At 41.0% G+C, this 19,444-nt stretch overlaps 1 protein-coding gene across 12 annotated transcripts in view; it reads right to left on the reverse strand.

The window, feature by feature from the left end:
• Positions 1-19,444, reverse strand: part of SLC4A10 (solute carrier family 4 member 10) — a 233,026-nt gene that overhangs the window by 184,067 nt on the left and 29,515 nt on the right. For 8 of the 12 annotated variants that reach the window (XM_072982321.2, XM_078394833.1, XM_072982301.2 and 5 more), the window contains exon 2: positions 2,955-3,041. The exons of the other annotated variants lie outside the window; for them this stretch is intronic. In XM_072982321.2, the coding sequence (XP_072838422.1) occupies positions 2,955-3,041 (87 nt within the window). The remainder of the gene's footprint in view (positions 1-2,954; positions 3,042-19,444) is intronic. 12 annotated transcript variants of the gene reach the window in all.

A 19,444-nucleotide genomic window follows, 5' to 3' on the forward strand; every position in this document is an offset into this window, starting at 1 on the left:
AAAGACATCATCTTGCAAAACACAGTTCCCCATATCATCTTGGGGAAAAGCAATCCCCTCATCTGCACTGCCTTTGGAAATTCAATGGGTCTCAGATAGCCTTCTCCCTCTTTCTCTCTTCAGCAACTCTTTCTTTGTTGCTGAAGAGAAAAATGGCATAAAAGGAGTCAAACCCCCTTCTGTCCCCTGACCCACCAAGGCATGGTGACCCCCTGGCTGCACCTCCCACTCAGTACAGGGCTGCACAGCCCCAGTCCTGCCAGAGGCCAAGAGAGCTCCTCAATGTTTTGGGGTGCCCTGCGGGACCCCCCATCAGGGGCTAGGTGTTCCTCCCACAATCCTCTAATGCACAGGTATTACCATAAGGTAATTCGCGAGGAATCGGCGCGAAAACACAGTGGGTGGCCATTTTTTACCTGGCGGCCATTTTGGAACCGCTGATCAGCTGTTAGGAAAACATCGCTATGCGAAAATCAGTAAGCGAAACAGCTTACAGATCATCGCAAAGCAATTTTTTCCTATCTAAATCATTGCAATGCGATTGCAAAAGCGATCGCAAAAACTTAATCGCTATGTGGATTCGTCATTAAACGGGGCGCCCGTTAAGCAAGGCACCAATGTACTTTTTTGGGATAAAAAAGTACGTCTTATGTAATTAATGTGTTCTAATGGGGGGGGAACTGTCTTGCAAAACAGGGTTTAAAAAAAACTGTCTTGCGAGGCAAGGACCTAAACATCATCCAGCAAAAATTGGCCATAGGAATAATCGTTTTGGGAAGCACAACATTGCTCAAAAAAAGTCAGAGTCTAGCAAATTCATCATTTTGCGAGGCAATCGTCTTGCGAGGCACCACTGTACTCTATTGACATTCATATCACTGGCAAAATTAAAGATTTTTCAGGAGAAGCTACATCACAGCACAGCTTGCAGTAGTCTAGTCAGAATCTCACTGACACCAAAAGGATGTCTGACAGAGTTGCCTGATGTTGCCTTGCAGACACACATCCTTAGAACTGAACAAATAAAACTAATTAGAAGATGGTGTTCATTGGAGCCATTCCCTTCTTTCCCAGAAATACTTCTCTCTGCCTTTTCATTGAGGTTTTACAGTACTTGCTACACTGAAGATGTTTTGTTTTGCTTTTAATTTTATTGAATTGTTTGAATTTCTTATTTACTTGGTGGAAATGTGAATTGCAAACCACTTTTCTGTACACCAAGGATCTCAAAGCAATATACCATTACCTAAATTTACATACAATCCCAATAAGATAAAAAGAAGACACAAGCCAAAATATGCTTGAAAAACAGGCCAAAAGAATTAAAAAAAAAAAACAAAAGACCTAAGAAATAGTACCAGCATGTAGCAAAATAGCAACAGAAGCACCTCTGCTGGGAGAAACTTTTTCAAGTCGAGATGCAGCTGCAAAAAAGGTCCTGTCTCATGCAGCTTGTCTGGATGGAGGAAAAACAGAAGAGGGGCTCTGATTGATCTCCCAGATTTGAAGAAGGTCTTATGCAGAAGGAGATGGTCTTTCAGCTATCCTTACTCTTGAGCCGTTTGGAGCTTTTGCAGCACCAGACTAACACCCTGAAATGGGCTAAGCAACAAACTGGGAGCCAGCACAGATAGTTTAACATACACACCAAAAATCACGTTTTATATTACCTTGTTTCCCCGGAAATAAGACCTAGCCTGAAAATAAGCCCTGGTATGACTTTTCAGGATGCTCATACTATAAGCCCTACCCACCCGCAAAATAAGCCCCAGTTAAGTTAAACCCTGCTATCCACCATTGTGCAGATTGTGCAGCAACCAGAAGAAGATATGACTGTAAAATAAAACATCTCTGAAAATAAGCCCTTATTTTGGGAGCAAAAATTAATATAAGAGCCTGCCTTATTTTTGGGAAAACACGGTTGTTGCAGTTCCAGAGCATTTTGCACAGGCAAGTAAGCCCTGTATCTTGCAGTTGGAGCTGATTAAGGAAGCTAATCAAGATATTGATCGCTGATTAAGGAAGCTAATCAAGATATTGATCCCTTTTTTGTACTATTTTCATACAGTAAGCTACCTTGAAAGACTACATTCATTAAAAGGTAGCTAAGAAACACATTACGTCAAAAGAAGTAAATAACTCAGGGAGAGAGAGAAAGAGAGAGAGAGATCTAGGCAAATGACTTGAATGTGGAACACTGACTGAAATGCTTTGATGCTTTCAACACAGAAAATGCTGTAAAACACCAGCCCAAATTGAACAGGGCACATACATCTTTCTCCCAACCAACCCCACAAACTCTTGCTGCACCTTGAAAACATGCCCTGGTAGATTTCAGGCCCTGCAGGTCAGTTGGAGGGCCAAAGTGGGAAGAGAAAGCACTCTCTTCTCAATTTTGCTGACAAAAGCTACTCTCTCAGCAAAGGAATATTGGTAAATAGAGAGGAACTTGTGGCCCTCCAAGATGATCCCCTGGGATGAACCCCACCCCCATTAGTCTTATCTGACACAGCCAGTGGTACGGGATGATAAACGCTTCCATCCAGCATCTGGAGGGCTACATGTTTCTCCATCCTTACTTAAAAATATAACAAGGGTTGGTAATATTGCTAGCTAGTCAGCATGCCAAGCACACAACTTTTGTTTCTTTTCTTTTTCTTTTCATGTGGCAAGCCCTCTCTACAAAGTCCTAGTCACCCTGGCTATCTGATGCTATACAGGATTACATCTTGGAATTTCACATCTATAATATTTCCATCTCCCTCATTTGAAATTACTTCAGAATCATTTCCATGTTCTCTTTCTGCTGCGAATAAATCCCTGTGTGCCCCAAACTATTTACTGTCCAAGGCTCTAGCCTTGTGAAGATTGTTCAGACTTCTGACATTTTTGCATCCCCAGAAAGCGCAGTTCCTTCAACCATCCAATATCATTATTCCCAGTGTCTTTCTTACCGTGAACTGACATGATGCTGAGGAGTTTGGCCCGCTGATTCCAGAGGAAGCACCATTTTCCTGATTCCAGTCTTCCTCTCTGTGTTCCTTGAAAAATTGTATGGGAGGAAGGGTGTCACTTCAATGTTTTGTCTCATGTGCTAACAATATCAGAGGTGAGCATGTTTAAGTTCATAGATGAGGGCAGTTACTGAATGCATTCAACAGTGGATCTGCACTCAGAAGTATCCCAGTATTTACCGAATAATTTTCAAGATTACTCTCCTCATAATTATCTTGTTGATTATTAACTGGCTGGCTATCGATAAACATGCATGCAGTGATTCCTTAGGAGGAAAAAAACATAGAGAAATGGTGCATCTGTACATTATTACCCCATGGTTTAGGATTATGAGGGCAGGCTGCAGTGAACATGGAGCTCCTGCACTCCCACAACTTCTTCTCCTTTCCCCCACTACACATTTCACCATTTGTTGTTCTGTCTAAACCAGGCTTGTCCAACCTGCGGCCCGAGGGCTGCATGCGGCCCAGGTAGGCTCATAATGCGGCCCAGTGCAATTTTTTATTTTAAAAGAAATTCCAAAGTTTCAAGTTACACTGCCGGCGCTTGCAGCCGGAATGTGGCCGGGGCATGTCACAACAGTAGAGGAGGAGAGAGGGAAGGAAGGAGTGGGAGGGGAGGGGACAGGGGGGCTGCGTGACTGCATTGCGCCATCCCCGTCAATAGGTGGACCCCCTCCCGGCCCCATAAAGCCACAGGAGTTGAAGCTGGCAACCTCTGCTGTCTGAGATCATAGCTGCCGGTAAGCGCGCTTGGAGTGGGGCTGCAGAGGACGGCTAGGGCTGTCCCCCCCATGTGGCCCAAACCAAATTTTCATCTTCTAATGTGGCCCAGGGACGGTGAAAGGTTGGACACACCTGGTCTAAACACTAAACATATGTCACTTTAATAACTATGGTTTGCTGAAATAAACCACAGTTCCATGAAACTATTTTTTCAACAAACTGTTGTTAAGTTTATAGATGGTTTGTGCAGGTTCAGACATCAGCTTCTTAACTTCTGTTCAGAGCCTTTCTAAGGGAGAGCTGACAGGAAGGATGTGTGCCTACAGCTCTGTGCGTGTCATTCATATAACACTAAGCCATGGTTTCATTTCATGTGCAAATGCACTCATTCTGTAGTACCTCTGGGTTTTTTTTATTATTATTTTAAAGACAGCACAAGTTGCTAGTCCTTCTGGCTACTTTGAAGTGTATAGGCAATGCCTACTGAAATTCAGATATCAGAGAGGTCTTGTCTGCTTCTCAGAAGTTAGGTAGAAAAAGCAGTAGATCACAATCAAAATAATTCCCAAAATTAATTAGGCAAGACAAGAGAACAAATGACATTTTAGTTCAAGTTGCCCAGATCCATGTATTTTCCCACTTCAGATAATTTACACAGGCTTCAGAAACCAGATGTTCTTGGCAACAATATGTGTTGCTTCAAAGAAAAAATATTTTTTAGCACTGAGCATATGCATCCAGTACTGTGCTATATACCAGCTTGTGGGTTATTTGCAGCATTGTGGTAACAGAGCAATATTATTCTACTCATTACAGGCACATTGTTACATTGGATGTTTCTACAGCAACTACCAAAAAAAATGTGAGGATCTGATGTACCAACAGTGAGATGCACGTTCACTGGATCAAACAAACCCTGTTCCAGTTAGGGTTCCCAAACACCTGATTTCTCCGACAGATATTGACAGATAAAGTTATACATAATGACGCATGGGAAGAACTTGTGTCATCAAGTTGCTTCTAACGTACGGTGTTCCTAACAAGGTTTTCAAGGTATGTGAGAAGTTCAAGGAATAGCTTGTCATTGCTGCCACACACGCCCAGTGATTTTTCCATGGCCAAGCAGGGATTTAAACCAGGTCTCCTGAGTCCCAGGCCAACACTCTATCCCCTATACGTCACCGGTTCAATTTTAATCATAGTAGAGCAGAAATTTGTCAGGTATGTGACCTGTTTTTTGTTTTTTTTTAAAGTAAAGCAGAAATGCTTTAAAGTACCTCTTTAATCATGATTTGTTCTTCCAAAATACAACGATGAATTAAAGTGAAATCAACTGCTGGGGTCTGCATGCCAAGAGGCACGAGGAGCACAGAATGTTACACGATTTTGTTAAATGTTTAGCCAAGACTAGAGACTCAAAAAGACACAGAACACTGCCTTACACCTGGTCAGCTACATAGCTATCAAGCCAAGCATTGTCCACTCTGCCCAACAGCACAGACTGGTGCTCTCCCAGATCTTGAGCCTGAGATTTCCCCCCCCCAATCCCATGCTTCTTTTTATCGGAGATACTAGAAGCCAAATCTGGGATCTTCTGTAACTTCCATTATCCATCTGTGCCTACTCAAATGCAAAATAATTAGATCTGCATCAGCCCTAAATATAAAATAAAAGTCTCTTCTCTCAGAGTAGGTAGCAAAATACTCCAGTCCTCCTACACTCTGCTAGTGGGACAGCATTTTTCCCATTTCAAAACAGCTAAATGAAAATCCACAATCAACATTCAAAGGAAAATAATAGATTGTAAACTACAGTCGGAGTACTAGAATCCCCAGTGGATTGCGGGGGTGGTGGTGGTGGTATAATTATTGATGTGGAGGTTTAGGAAAAAGTTGGGTTAAAATTACTTTGGGATGGAGTGTTTGGGATTTTTATGTATATTTGGGGGATTTTGTTCATATTTTGGGGAATGTTCACTTTATGGGACTAGAATGCAGACGTGATGTTGGATAAATATGGTTAAAACTTTAAGAATTTCAACTCTGAATGTAAAAGGTCTGGAAAGTGTTATTAAAAAAAGAACAGAGGTGATGTTAAATAATTATAAAATGGAGCAAATGTAAATGGACTTAATGTATTCGCGAAGGCTTTCACGGCCGGGATCTAATGGTTGTTGTGGGTTTTTCGGGCTCTTTGGCCGTGTTCTGAAGGTTGTTCTTCCTAATGTTTCGCCAGTCTCTGTGGCCGGCATCTTCAGAGTGCTGTCCTCTGAAGATGCTGGCCACAGAGACTGGCGAAACTTTAGGAAGAACAACCTACAGAACACGGCCCGAAAAACCCACAACAACCATTAAATGGACTTAAATTAACTTAGATATTATGAGAAGGGTCATGGAAAATCAAGGTGACCACTATTTCTAAGAAATGTGAGTTTGAATTTAACAAAATGAAAAAAGATGATAGAGACAGATACATCTACAAGGTGCTATGAGAGAAGAAAAATATACTTTGAGTAATATTTATTCAAGTGGGTTTTTTACAGAAGAAGTGTTTAATTAAAAAAAAATATGGAAGGAATTTCTACTAATGGCTGAGATATTATTATGGTAATGGACAATGTTCCCTCTAATTTTCCGCCAGAACTGGGCGGGAGGCCCACCCCACAGACACGGGGTTCCGGCCATGACTGAATCCAAATGGTCAGCAAGACTCACTGCGGATGTGCGGTATTAATGTAACACTGCATGCCTGTAGGAAAATTGGTAATGGATAAAAAGTTGGAGAAAACTGAAATGGAAAAACTTCAGAGAAATTTAATATATTTGAAAACAGATACTTTTTAAAATTTAGCAATCAAAATTTTTAAATGTTGGTTAGAGCCACACAAATTTAAAAAGCTAAGAGTTTAACTGGAGTTAAAAATGAAACCAGTAAAAAGTATAATTTATAAAGGATAAATTGGAAAGTTTTTCAGAAGTTTTTTCAAAAATTATACACTGGTGGGGGAGCTTTGCTTGGGGAGAATAAGAGAATATATATAGAAAATATAAGGACATCTGACTCTGGAGCTTCTAGACCTATTTCATTAATAAATCAGAATGCTTAGATACTTACAGCAACATTAGAAAAAAGAATGAATGTTTTCAAATACAAAATATATTAAAGATCAAATGACTTTTATAATAGAAAGACAAATGACAGATGTGACTAGAAGTGCATGAAATGTAAGAAAGGTCCTTTAAAAAGGTGGGAATAATTTATTAGACATTTTAAGGCATTTGATTGTGTGTAATGAACAACATTAAAATGATAAAAGAAACATTAGGTTTGTGGGAGTGGTATACTCAATTATATTCAGAAAATATTGCAACTGTGCTAGTAAATACTGTAATGGTATTACAGAACAGATTACCCTAGGCTGTGGCACTAGACGATGTCTCCTTTCCATTGCATTGTTTGCTTTAGTTACAGAATTATTAGCAAATGTAATCAGAGAAGATAAATTAATTTAGGATATAGGCTTTAAGAGTAGAGTTAATTAGTTTATTTGCTGATGACACTTTATTAGCAATAGAAAATTCCTTAATGGTTGTGGATTAGGTAAACTCTCAGTTGAAAGAATTTGGAGAGATAATGAGGTTACAGATAAATTGGAATAAATCAGAGGTGGTGTTTAATTATGAAAAAGATGGAAATAATTGGGAAAAATGGGATGTTGATATTCTAAAGTCTATCCCAAATAATTTAGAATGTTTGAAAGAGGAAAATTTTAAATAAACTGAAGCAAGTAATAAAAATATGTTAGATGGTTTTAAGAAGACTGGGTTTCTTGCAGTAGATAAGTTCTTCAGGCACTCTGTCCACCAAATCGAGTTCCTTAAATCTGTTCTTTACTTCCACTGTGTGTTCATAAGGGATTTGGTTTAGATTATACCTGAGTGGCCCAGTGGTTTTTCCTACTCTCTTCAGTCTAAGCTTGAATTTTGCTATGAGAAGCTGATGATCAGAACCGCAGTCAGCTCCAGGTCTTGTTTTTGCTGACTGTATAGAGCTTCTCCATCTTTGGCTGCAGAGAATATAATCAATCTGATTTCGATATTGCCCATCTGGTGATTTCCATGTATAGAGTCGCCTCTTGTGTTGTTGGAAAAGAGTGTTTGTGATGACCAGCTTATTCTCTTGACAAAACTCTATTAGCCTTTGTCCTGCTTCGTTCTGAACTCCAAGGCCAAACTTCCCTGTTGTTCCTTTTATCTCTTGGCTCCCTACTTTAGCATTCCAGTCCCCTAGAATGAGAAGAACATCTTTCTTTGGTGTCAGTTCTAGAAGGTGTTGTAAATCTTCATAGAATTGTTCAATTTCAGTCTCCTCAGCAATGCTGGTTGGTGCATAAACTTGGACTATTGTGATGTTGAATGGTCTGCCTTGGATTCGTATTGACATCATTCTATCATTTTTGAGATTGTATCCCATTACAGCTTTCCCCACTCTTTTGTTGACTATGAGGGCTACTCCATTCCTTCTACGGGATTCTTGCCCACCGTAGTAGATATGATAATCATCTGAGCTGAATTCGCCCATTCCTGTCCATTTTAGTTCACTGATGCCCAGGATGTCGATGTTTATTCTTGCCATCTCCTGTTTGACCACCTCCAGCTTCCCAAGGTTCATAGATCTTACATTCCAGGTTCCTATGCAGTATTTTTCTTTACAGCATTGGACTTTCCTTTCACTTCCAGGCACATCCACAGCTGAGCGTCCTTTCGGCTTTGGCCCAACCACTTCATTAGCTCTGGAGCTACTTGTACTTGTCCTCCACTCTTCCCCAGTAGCATGTTGGACGCCTTCTGACCTGAGGGGCCCATCTTCCAGCGTCATATCTTTTAGCCTTTTGTTTCTGATCATGGGGCATTCTCGGCAAAGATACTGGAGTGGCTTGCCATTTCCTACTCCATAACATCTCACAACACTGCTCAAATTTCAATTAAACTGTTGAAAGGAAAATCTGGATTTACCATTCCTCTCAGTGCTTGCACAAATAGATTAATCCTCTGACTGCAAGGAACGGTCAAAGGTTGGAAATTTATCCCACTATGCAACAGAGATATGCTGCTCTTGCACTTCTTTGCAAACGTGAGTCTCTTGAGATATTTTGCAGCATCTTCACTGACCCGTTAGAAGCCAAGCTATTAAGCTGAAAGTTTTCCACTCAAGGGTATTCTCACACATACACCTCTGCAAGAGAGAAAATACTCAGTGCTTCGTTTATATGTAAGAATATACTTCAGGTTCTGAATTTATTTGGGAAACAAAGCAGAGCAGGAGCATTTCTCTGTTTTCGAACCATTCTACAAGAAAGCAAGGAAGCTCAAAGTCCTGTTTATATCAAAGTAGGGCCTTCAAAAGGGCTAAATTTTGCTGTGAGGGTTAAAACTTCAAAGCAGAAGATTTCATTTCAGAGTTAAACTGGTTTACAGCTATATGTCACCAAAGATCAGTAATTCCTACATTTGTTACATGAAAGTAAGGGAAAAGAGTAGCAGATGGGTGGTGGGAAGTGGTAATCCCATATGGAATATCTTTGACTTGGAAATCACAATGTATTTTGCAAAATTACTGTTCCGATTGTCGATGTTCTGTATTCTGAGACTGTGAAGTACCTTTCCATGCTATCTCTACAGAAAGGTTTTTCAGAAATGCAGTACTCTGAGAAGTTTTAGATGAGAAAGCAGCTTCACAGCAAATCATATTCAAGTTGCTTAGTCTTTGCATGTTTTCACCAGCCAGGTCCTGAACATCACACTCAAACTGCCTATGTAACTGAAACACCACCTACAGACAAGCTCCCTAGTTTTACAAGGACGTACCACAATTAACTAGGGAATAGTCCATTCAGGTCCTTCCGGCTGGAAAAAAGTAGAAGCCCTAAAGCAGCAAAGAGGTTGGGCCTTCCTGGGAGTTGGACCAGCTTTTTGGAACCAGCTCCTTATTGTTCTGCACCTGGCCCCTTCCCCTCCCACATTTAAGAGGTTGCTGAAGATGCTGCTCTTCACAGAGGCTTTTGAAATCAACCTCAACTGGTTTTATATATTTATTTTTTTTGCCCTGCCACTTTTAATATGTATATTTTGCACTGTTTGTAGTTTGTGCTATTTCATTTTGTTGGTTTTGTTTATTTTTTATTTTATCATTGCCACTATCCTGTTGTTTGATCTTATTACGTTGTGCACCACCCAGAATAGTGCTATGCACTAGTGGGATGGTATGTAAATGAATGAATGAATGAATGAATGAATGAATGAATGAATGAATGAATGAATGAATGAATGAATGAATGAATGAATACATACATACATACATACATACATACATACATACATACATACATACATACATACATACATACATACATACATACATACATACAGTTGCTTAGGGAGCAAAAAGGGCTGAGCCAATTCGACTCAGTCTTCGTGTCAAAATTATAACTAATTTTATAAGTGGAGCAAATGCCTCAGTGCCTGGCCATATAGTTGCGCACTCAGCCGTTGCAGCAGGGGTGGAGAAGGTGTAACCCTCCAAATGTAGCTGAGTTGCAACTTCCATAGGCATCCTTCAGTCTCAGGAGACTATGGTAATATGCTCTGTATCGAGAAGTGTCCTCTCCAGAGCATGAAGCCTGGGTAAAGGAATATGGAGGATAGGCTGTTACCCAAGCAGCAAATCCCCCCTCTCCACGTTGCTGAAATGGTCCAATGGAAAGGCAAGAGCAACTTCCATCATCCTTTAAAACAGTTGGAGGGCCACACATTTTCGCCCCGATGCTACAGTATAAGAAAGCATTTGTACTGTCACTCTGAAGATGCAGAAGGGTGTAATCTGCATTTAGCAGTAGCTTCTACTCATGCATTTCATGTGCTCACATTGCTGCTATTTCCAATTGCCCGGAGGGCAGAGGAGAAGTGCCAAACATAGCCTCCAAAAACATTCCTACCCTCTTATTAGAAAAGACTGTTTGTTTGTTGTCTCCTCCTCGAAAGATTTTAGATGTCTTTGCCCAATAAGCTAGGGAACATGGGTTGGCTTTTAAAAAAACTAGCTCCCTCTAATTTAGGGGAAAGACTTCAGAGATGGAAAGAAGGGTCTTTCTTCTCTAAATCCCTTTCATCACACTTATAGCTTTTCCTTTCAATCAGAACTTGGAAATTTTAACTGTAGAGCTTATGTTTTAACACCAGATCTTTAAGGAAATCTGATACGTTAAACTTGAAAAATTAAAAATTTTCTTTGTTAGCCATTTCATGTGAATGAAACAACAAGTGTGCATTGTGGAGCAAAAGTCAGAAGGGCTGAGATATTTACTGAGGGGGTGATTTAATCTCAGAAAAAGTAGTAGCTGTACCTGGAATGGGCACAGCAGCTTCAAAGCAACTGAGAAAACTGGGGGCAAAGGTTAGCAATGGCATTAACACATTAAAAGTATTGTAACTACATCAAGTTACTTTGTGGGAGGAAAGAGGACATAGCAATATACATTTTTGGCCATAATCCAAATGAAAAGGATATGAGAATAACTTCTATTGGTGTAAAATTTAAGTTCAGATCGCCACAAGTTACAAAGTCATTTGTTGCTGCACACTGATTTACACAACTGATACACGATAGACGATGCCTGTGCCAGCTTCTTACCTTGCAGCAAATCACAGCAGAGTGTTATGTTGCTGGAGTCATGCCAGCAGCCATAACTTACAGAATTATGCCTTTGAGAAGTAATGCAAAAATCCTGTCTTTCTACATGCATGGCAAGTCATTTGATTTTCACATGTGTGGAAAGCAAATAGGGTCATTCACAGTGGTTTATCACTGGCAATTAATGAGTCCCCACTTGTATGTTAAGGCATGCATCAACCCATCAGACAGCTGTGTTCCTGAAAATCCAAGCTGGGACTCATTTATTAGCAGTTAGAAGCCACTGCAAGCTATAAATTTGCTTTCTGCACAAATGATTAAACAACAGGATATTGGCAGATAACGGGTAGCATTATTAATTATATACTGTGGTATGTAAAACAGGTGTGATTTACTCATTACAATATTTACCTTAAATAATTAACAAAACTCCAAAATATCATGCTTTTAATGTGTTACTATAGTTACATTTTTAAAGGAGCAATACATTTGCAATATTATATTCTGTGTATCTGTCTTCTCTCTGTCCCCACCTTCATAACCATGTACAGTAAGTATATAAACTGGTGGCTAAATATTGCACTGCATGAAGGAGGAAGCAGACTATAATTTACCAAAACTCACACTGATATAAAATCTGTTCATCTTTCAGGAGCCACGACAGTCTTGCTTTTATTTTTGAAAATAATGTTCCAAATACTGCAGCAGGAAAATAATGGGATACCATAACACTATGTGCCTGTATTTTTATAGCAAAATTCCTTATGCATATTGAGAAGTCCTACTGAGTACTAAGGGACTTACTCCCAACCTATTACATACAGGACTGTTGTGCTTTAGAAGCTTTAAAAAAGAAATTTCCCAAAGCAGAGAAAGTTCTATCCTTAAACAGAACAAACATAAGCTCCATCAAAGTACAGTGGTGCCTCGACTTACGAACGTCCTGACTTACGACCATTACAAGTTGCGACCAGCCCCAGCTGCAAAATTTTCCTTCGACTTGTGGCCACAGCTTCGAGTTGCGACAGGAAAAAGGTAGGGGGGAAAGGCAGGGAATTCAAATTTGCTAACCGTTGGTAGGCAAAGAGGCTGCTTCTTTGTAGGTTTTTCGCCCCAACGGTTAGAGCGAGTGCGTTAGAGGCGGCTTCAAACTGCTTGGTGCTGCTTTCTGCTCCTGAGTAAGTACATTTACTTTATTTTGCAGGGTGGGTTTGGGTCTGGGGGGATTATTTTTCTGTGCTGTGTTTTTTTTGTGTTTTGGAGTGTGTCTTTCCCCAGCCCCATCGCATTCGGGCTGGCTGTGTGTGTGGGATTGTGTGTTTTCCCCCAGCCCCATAGCGTTCCACTGGGGCTGGCTGTGTGTGTGGGGGGGGGGGTTGGAGTGTTTTTTTCCCAGCCCCATAGCGTTCCGCTGGGGTTGGCTGTTTTTTGTTGTTTTGTTGTTTGTTTTTTGGTCCCGGCGCGTTCTTATGGGGCTTGCAGTGTTTTATTTTTATTTTATTATATTTTAATTTGGTTTGTTTTTTTTCCGTCTGGAACGGATTAATGGGGTTTCAATGTATTCCTATGGGAAATGGTGCTTCGACTTATGACCATTTCGAGTTACGCCCATTTTCTGGAACGGATTATGGTTGTAAGTTCAGGCACCACTCTACGCAGAAAGTCTGCTGTAATGTGACATGGACCATGGCATTAATTTCTATCCAACATGAGGGAAATAATGTCAACAATGTAACAAACCTAATAATTTTGCTTGCACATAAAAATAGACAAATTACATTTCAACTATTACTTGATTTCTTTTTATTTCATTATATTTATATCCTCTCCTTCTCTCAAAGGGATAAAGCCAGCACATATACTGTAGTTCTCCCTCACTATTTGCTGTTACAGTGAGGGAGAGGGTAAATGGCCATGAGACTTGTTTTTTCTTTTGTGGTTCCAGAAAGTACAGCTAGAACAAATGGACAGAAACAGTCAGGAAGAAATCATGGTCCAACAACAAGCATGCACTTTGCACGCAGATGGTCTGAGATTAAATCCCTGGCATCTCTAGTTAGGACTAGAAACCTAGAGAAATGCTGCCAGTCAGTACCAACAATACTGAATTGGATGGAGCAAGGGCTGTACACACTGTAAGTCGGTTTTCTATGCTCCTGCATGCTAGGGAAGAACATGTTGGCTAAATATTACTAGAGACTTCCCGAAAGCTGTTCAACAATAGAAAAGAAACAGCCTTTAGAAGTTGTGAGTCTTTCTTCACTGGAACAATTTGAGCAGAGACTGGATGTCAGATATGCTGAAGTTACAAGCCTTGCATTGAACAGGTGCTCTAGATCAGTGGTTCTTAACCTTGGGTTACTCAGGAGTTTTGGACTTCAACTCCCAGAAGCCTTCACCTCCAGCTGTCCTGACTGGGGTTTCTGGGAGTTGCAGTTCAAAAGCATCCAAGTAACAAAGGTTAAGAACCACTGCGCAAGATCAGTAGTTCTCAAACTGGAGTCCCCAGATGTTCTTGGACTGCAATTCCAAGAAGACTTCTCCACTAGCTGTGCTGGCCAGGATTTCTGGGAGTTGTAGTTCAAGAACATCTGGGGACCCAGATGACCTCTATGGCCCCTTTCACCTGCAAAGTGTTAGAAGTCTCTATTTGATCTGGATTTAAATGTTCCTACATCAGACAAGCTACAGTAATGAGAAAGAACAAAATAAACAGCTGAGCTACAAAACACCAGTGAGACACTGGATACTGAGCTGGGAGCCAGGGAAACAGAAAAGCTGACTAAATACAGAGTTGTGTTTTCCTTTAGAACAATAACTAACAGTAAGAGCCAGCAATGTTCCATCAGTGGGCACATGTGAGAGAAATTGTGAGAGAAAGGAAAAACAACAAGGAAATCAAACAGCCCTCTGTATATTAATTCTAGCAAAAAGTGTAGAATGCCAAATAACATGTTAATCATTCCTCTTCTTTTGTCCATAACCAATTTATTGACATAGATCTCAATATCCTGTTTTATGTATTTTTCTCAACCTTTTATAATTATATAATTTCCTAGAACTAATTCATCTGATGGTTGTTGTGGGTTTCTCGGGCTTCTTGGCCATGTTCTGAAGGTGTTGTTTTTTTTTTCATCTGAATTAGGGTGAAAGAGGAGAGTGCAAAAAACAGTCTGAAGCTCAACATCAAAAAAACTAAGATAATGGCCACTGGCCCCATCACATCCTGACAAATAGAAGGGGAAGAGATGGAGGCAGTGACAGATTTTACTTTCTTGGGCTCCATGATCACTGCAGATGGTGACAGCAGCCACAAAATTAAAAGACGCCTGTTTCTTGGGAGGAAAGCAACGACAAACCTCGACAGCATCTTAAAAAGCAGAGACATCACCTTGCCAACAAAAGTCCGAATAGTCAAAGCTATGGTTTTTCCTGTCGTGATGTACGGAAGTGAGATCTGGACCATAAAGAAAGCTGACTGCCAAAGAATTGATGCTTTTGAATTGTGGTGCTGGAGGAGGCTCTTGAGAGTCCCCTGGACTGCAAGGAGAACAAACCTATCCATTTTGAAGGAAATCAACCCTGAGTGCTCACTGGAAGGACAGATCCTGAAGCTGAGGCTCCAATACTTTGGCCATCTCATGAGAAGAGAAGACTCCCTGGAAAAGAACCTGATGTTGGGAAAGTGTGAAGGCAAGAGGAGAAGGGGACGACAGAGGATGAGATGGTTGGACAGTGTCATCAAAGCTACCAACATGAATTTGACCCAACTCTGGGAGGCAATGGAAGACAGGAGGGCCTGGCGTACTCTGGTCCATGGGGTCATGAAGAGTCAGACACGAATAAACAACTAAACAACAACAACTAATTCCTCTAATCATGAATTTTATAGTATCCCATATATAACTCTCACTGCAGCTTTCCCTATCATTTATATCCCACATTTCTATCATGTATTTTTCCATTTTGACTCTTATTTTCTTTTGTTGAAGAATATTAGAAACCATCCTCCATCTTCTAGCTTCTTTATATCTTAATATCCATATCTAGCAGAGCATGGTCTATTACATGTGTTAATCCAATCTCAGTTTTAACTACTCTCATAAAATTGTTAGATACAAATACATAATAAATTCTAGAATAACTTTTACGAATGGAGGAAAATAACGTTGTGGCAGAATGCTCAGGACACGACTGCCACAAGCGTGGCAGGATAGGAGGGGTGGAGTCAGGAGAACAGTTAGTTAGAGAGTTAGAGAGAGAGAAGAGAGTTTTGAAGGGATAAGACAGAGATTGAAAAGTTGGTGTGCGTTAGAGAATAGATAAGAGATAAAAGTAATAGAAAATAGATAGTCCTAAGATATTGTCACAGTGGTTAATGTGAATGAATACAAACAAGAAAATGTGTAATCCTATCCAAGTTTAATAACTGAACAAAAAAATAACATCTATGGCTTTACTTCTGTAATTTACCAATTTAACAATAAATAAACCTGTTATATTTGGCAGCTCGAGACTAAGAAACATATTTGGTACATGGATAAAGTGTGGATAAAGATCCACTGGTGGCAGCGTGTAAAGGGAGTAAATAGTACATCATGACCAAAGGTGGACCTCTGTTTGAAGGAAAACAAACAGGGGACACTGGGGGAACGTGACAAACGTATATACCTTTTCATCTCCTGTCATTACTCTCCAGATGTCTTTGAAACTTCTTAATTGTTCTATTGATCACTACTATTTTTCACCACTCGAATAGTGTTTGATTTATTTTTCTCTTTATCCATCACCACACTGAAAAATCCCCAGCCATTATTACAAACTCTTCCCTTATCTCCTCTACCTCCTTAAATACTTCATTTAAAAAGGTACTTTAATTTACATTCAGAGAGTAAATGTTGTTCAAAGTATATTTCTCTCCTCCCATTACTCCTTGTAGCATTAGATATCTTCCATTACTATTCGTCTTCATTCTAAAATCACATTGTTTTAGAAATGATAATTGTGGCCCTACTTGAACAATCTGCTGCATATGGTGAGGGTGGGGGCAAGGTTACCACACCCTCCCTGTGCATGTGTTCAGATTAACCCATTGTTGAGCACTCAAATAGGGCTGAAGGGAAGTAGGTTTTGACCATCAGATATACAAATATGACTTTTCCCCCTAACTAATCAGGTTATCTGTAGGCATCGAAATGTACCCTGTTGTGGTAAAAATGCCCTGATCATTTCGATACCCCCAATATGCTCAAAAAATGGGAATGTCAGCTAGTAGGTTGGACTAGAACTCAAAGAGACCTGGGTTCAAGCTGCCATTCAGCCATGGAAACCCGTTGTCAGATGGTAATAGTAAACAAGTCATTGAACAGCCCATTTAACCAAAACCTTTTTAAGGTCACCATAAATTGGAAGTACACTGGGACCTCAACTTACGAACGTCCCCACTTACGAACATTTCGACCTACGAATGGCTCCATTCACAAAAATCTACATCGGCTTGTGAATGGAGCTTCAACCTACGAACGAAAAAAGGCAGGAGAAAAGGGCGGGAAATTCAAATTTGCATTCCATTCAAACCGTTGGTGGTGAAGAGGCTGCTGTTTCGCCCCAATGGTTAGGAAAAGGGACCCCCAGGAGGTCTCCGATGGCGGCGAGGAAGCCCTGAGAGCTTCCCCACTGCCATCAGAGACCTCCTGGGGGTCCCCCGCCACTGCGATCGGACCCCCAGGACCATATTGCAAAAATAAATGTCCTTGTGGATGCCTTTTGATTGCTTAAAAAGAAGTGTGAGGTAACATATAATTTAATATACAAAATCTCATTAATCTAAGAAAAGAGTCTTTATTTTCAAGACTTGTTACAGTCACAAGCAGGAACCTAAACAGTTTCAGAAACAATTGAGCATACCACTAATGTGAAAACCCAATTTCTAAAGCTTGCTCTTTGCATGATGTCAAACACCATGGCCTTAGGTCAACAGACACTATTTATTTATTTATTTATTTATTTATTTATTTATTTATTTATTCATTCATTCATTCATTCATTCATTCATTCATTCATTCATTCATTCATTCATTCATTCATTTGATTTCTATCCCACCCTTCTAGACCAAGAGAAATAAGGTTTGGAGTCCTGGAAATAATATCCTTTAAATCTATGGAAGCTTTTCCTTTGACGGAAGGACCGGTGGTGCAGCAGGAGGGGGCCGACACATGAGCAGTGACCTGGAGACCAAGATTTTTAGAGGGTGCAAAGGAATCCAAGCCTCTGTGGTGAGACACACAGAGCTGACTCTGCAGCTATCTCAGCAAACGGGTCCTGGGGCTCCGTGGAAGCTGGCAGTGGCAACCTGCCTTCACCTTTCATACCACCTGCTCTTTTGCCTGCCCATCGTCCCTGCTGCCACTACGTCCCTCCCTTGACCGCCTATCAACAAGACCTGGCAACTTGCCAGATGAGTGGGAAAGGAAGGCAGGGAGGAGGGCCCACCTTGCTTGCCCATTGGAAGAAAGAGCCGTTTGTGGCTCCAGCTGGAGCCGGCCATCTGGGCTCTCCCAAGTCTCAAGCCAACCCCTCGGAGCACTCAGTCAAGGCTTGATATTTTAGTGAGAGCCTCACTGCAGCCCAAGAGGAGAGGAGGAGACAAGAGCAGACCCAGAGGGGTGGTGGGGCAATCTCTACCCATGCCTTCTCCCTTGAGTGGGCTGTACAATCCTTGACAATCTCCTGAGACTATATAGTCAGCTCAGGGGCAACTTGGCCGGGATTGGCAGACTGGTGGCTACCCACCAGGTGAGGCTTTCTTGGAAGAAGCAGACGCTGAGCTGAGGGGGAGAAAGCGGGGAAGAGTGGGGCCCTTCCAGGTGGAAAGAGGGTCTCAGGGGAAGGGGCTTCCTTGGCCGGATGCCCTCACTGTGGTCACAGGGCAGCTCTAAGGTCTGATGACTGCTAAATTCCCCTTTCTAAGACATCCCCCACGCCATTCCCATTCTCTTTGCTCCGAGGAGCATGAGATCACAGAGAAGGCACAGAGAAGGAACAAGCAGTTTTACTAGGGATGGTAACCTATGCTTTGCCCTCAGGTGCCCATAGAAAGCTTTGCCTATAATGCTGTTTAAGCAATTCATTTGCTTGTACAAAGCATACAGTCCATCACAAACAACTATGAAAAACAGGAAGTGAGTGGAAGTATACTGAGAGGTAGAACAACCCCAAGCTCCAAAGGTATCCCTAGTTATCTACTGTCTAGTACTACCATATGGTAATACTTCTGTTCACACTGAAATGTATTTGATGCAGAACTAATGAATCTATCGTTTTATTGGCAGAGATTCTGAGCCTGTTCATAAAGGGCTACAGCAAAATCGGTTTGCAGAGCAACTCCCAAACAATGGTTTGGGCTTGACAGACGGTTGTGGGAGGCCTCTCAGTGAATTGTCAGAGCTGCCAGTAGTATGTCTTACGAACAGCATGAAAAAAAGAAACCAAGGAACTGTTATTTAATTTACAACCTTGAATGCTGCCTACAGTTTGTTTGACGGGGAGGGAATTTCCTGGGCTGGGGTGATCATCCATCCAGCAGCAACCAACCATTCCCTCCACTTTCTGAAATTCAAACAGAGCCCTGCCTTTGTGCTGAGCGTTCTATCCCTCTCTCCTTCATTGGTTGGTGGCAGTTGTTTGTTGCAGTTGATCTGTCCTGTTGGTTTATAGTATGTGTGCAGTAAAGAAAACTGTATAATTCAAGCAACTGTAAGTAGAAGATACATTTTTAATTCTTTCTCCTATAAAGGTTTCCGAGTGAGTTATGGAGACTTTAAATGCCAGTTAACAAGAGGGGTGCACTCTGGGAACTTGTAGCTATTCTCCTTTATGGATCTCTGTACACTTCTCCCTTGAATTGAATGCCTATAAGCAGCATGTTTTTGGTTATAGTGAGGACTTTTTGACCCCCTCTCCAGGCATGGCAGCTCCACATGACAGCTGGCAACCTCATCTTGTAATGGGAGGT

Source organism: Pogona vitticeps, chromosome 1 (genome assembly GCF_051106095.1).
Source record: "Pogona vitticeps strain Pit_001003342236 chromosome 1, PviZW2.1, whole genome shotgun sequence".
Lineage (NCBI taxonomy): Eukaryota > Metazoa > Chordata > Lepidosauria > Squamata > Agamidae > Pogona > Pogona vitticeps.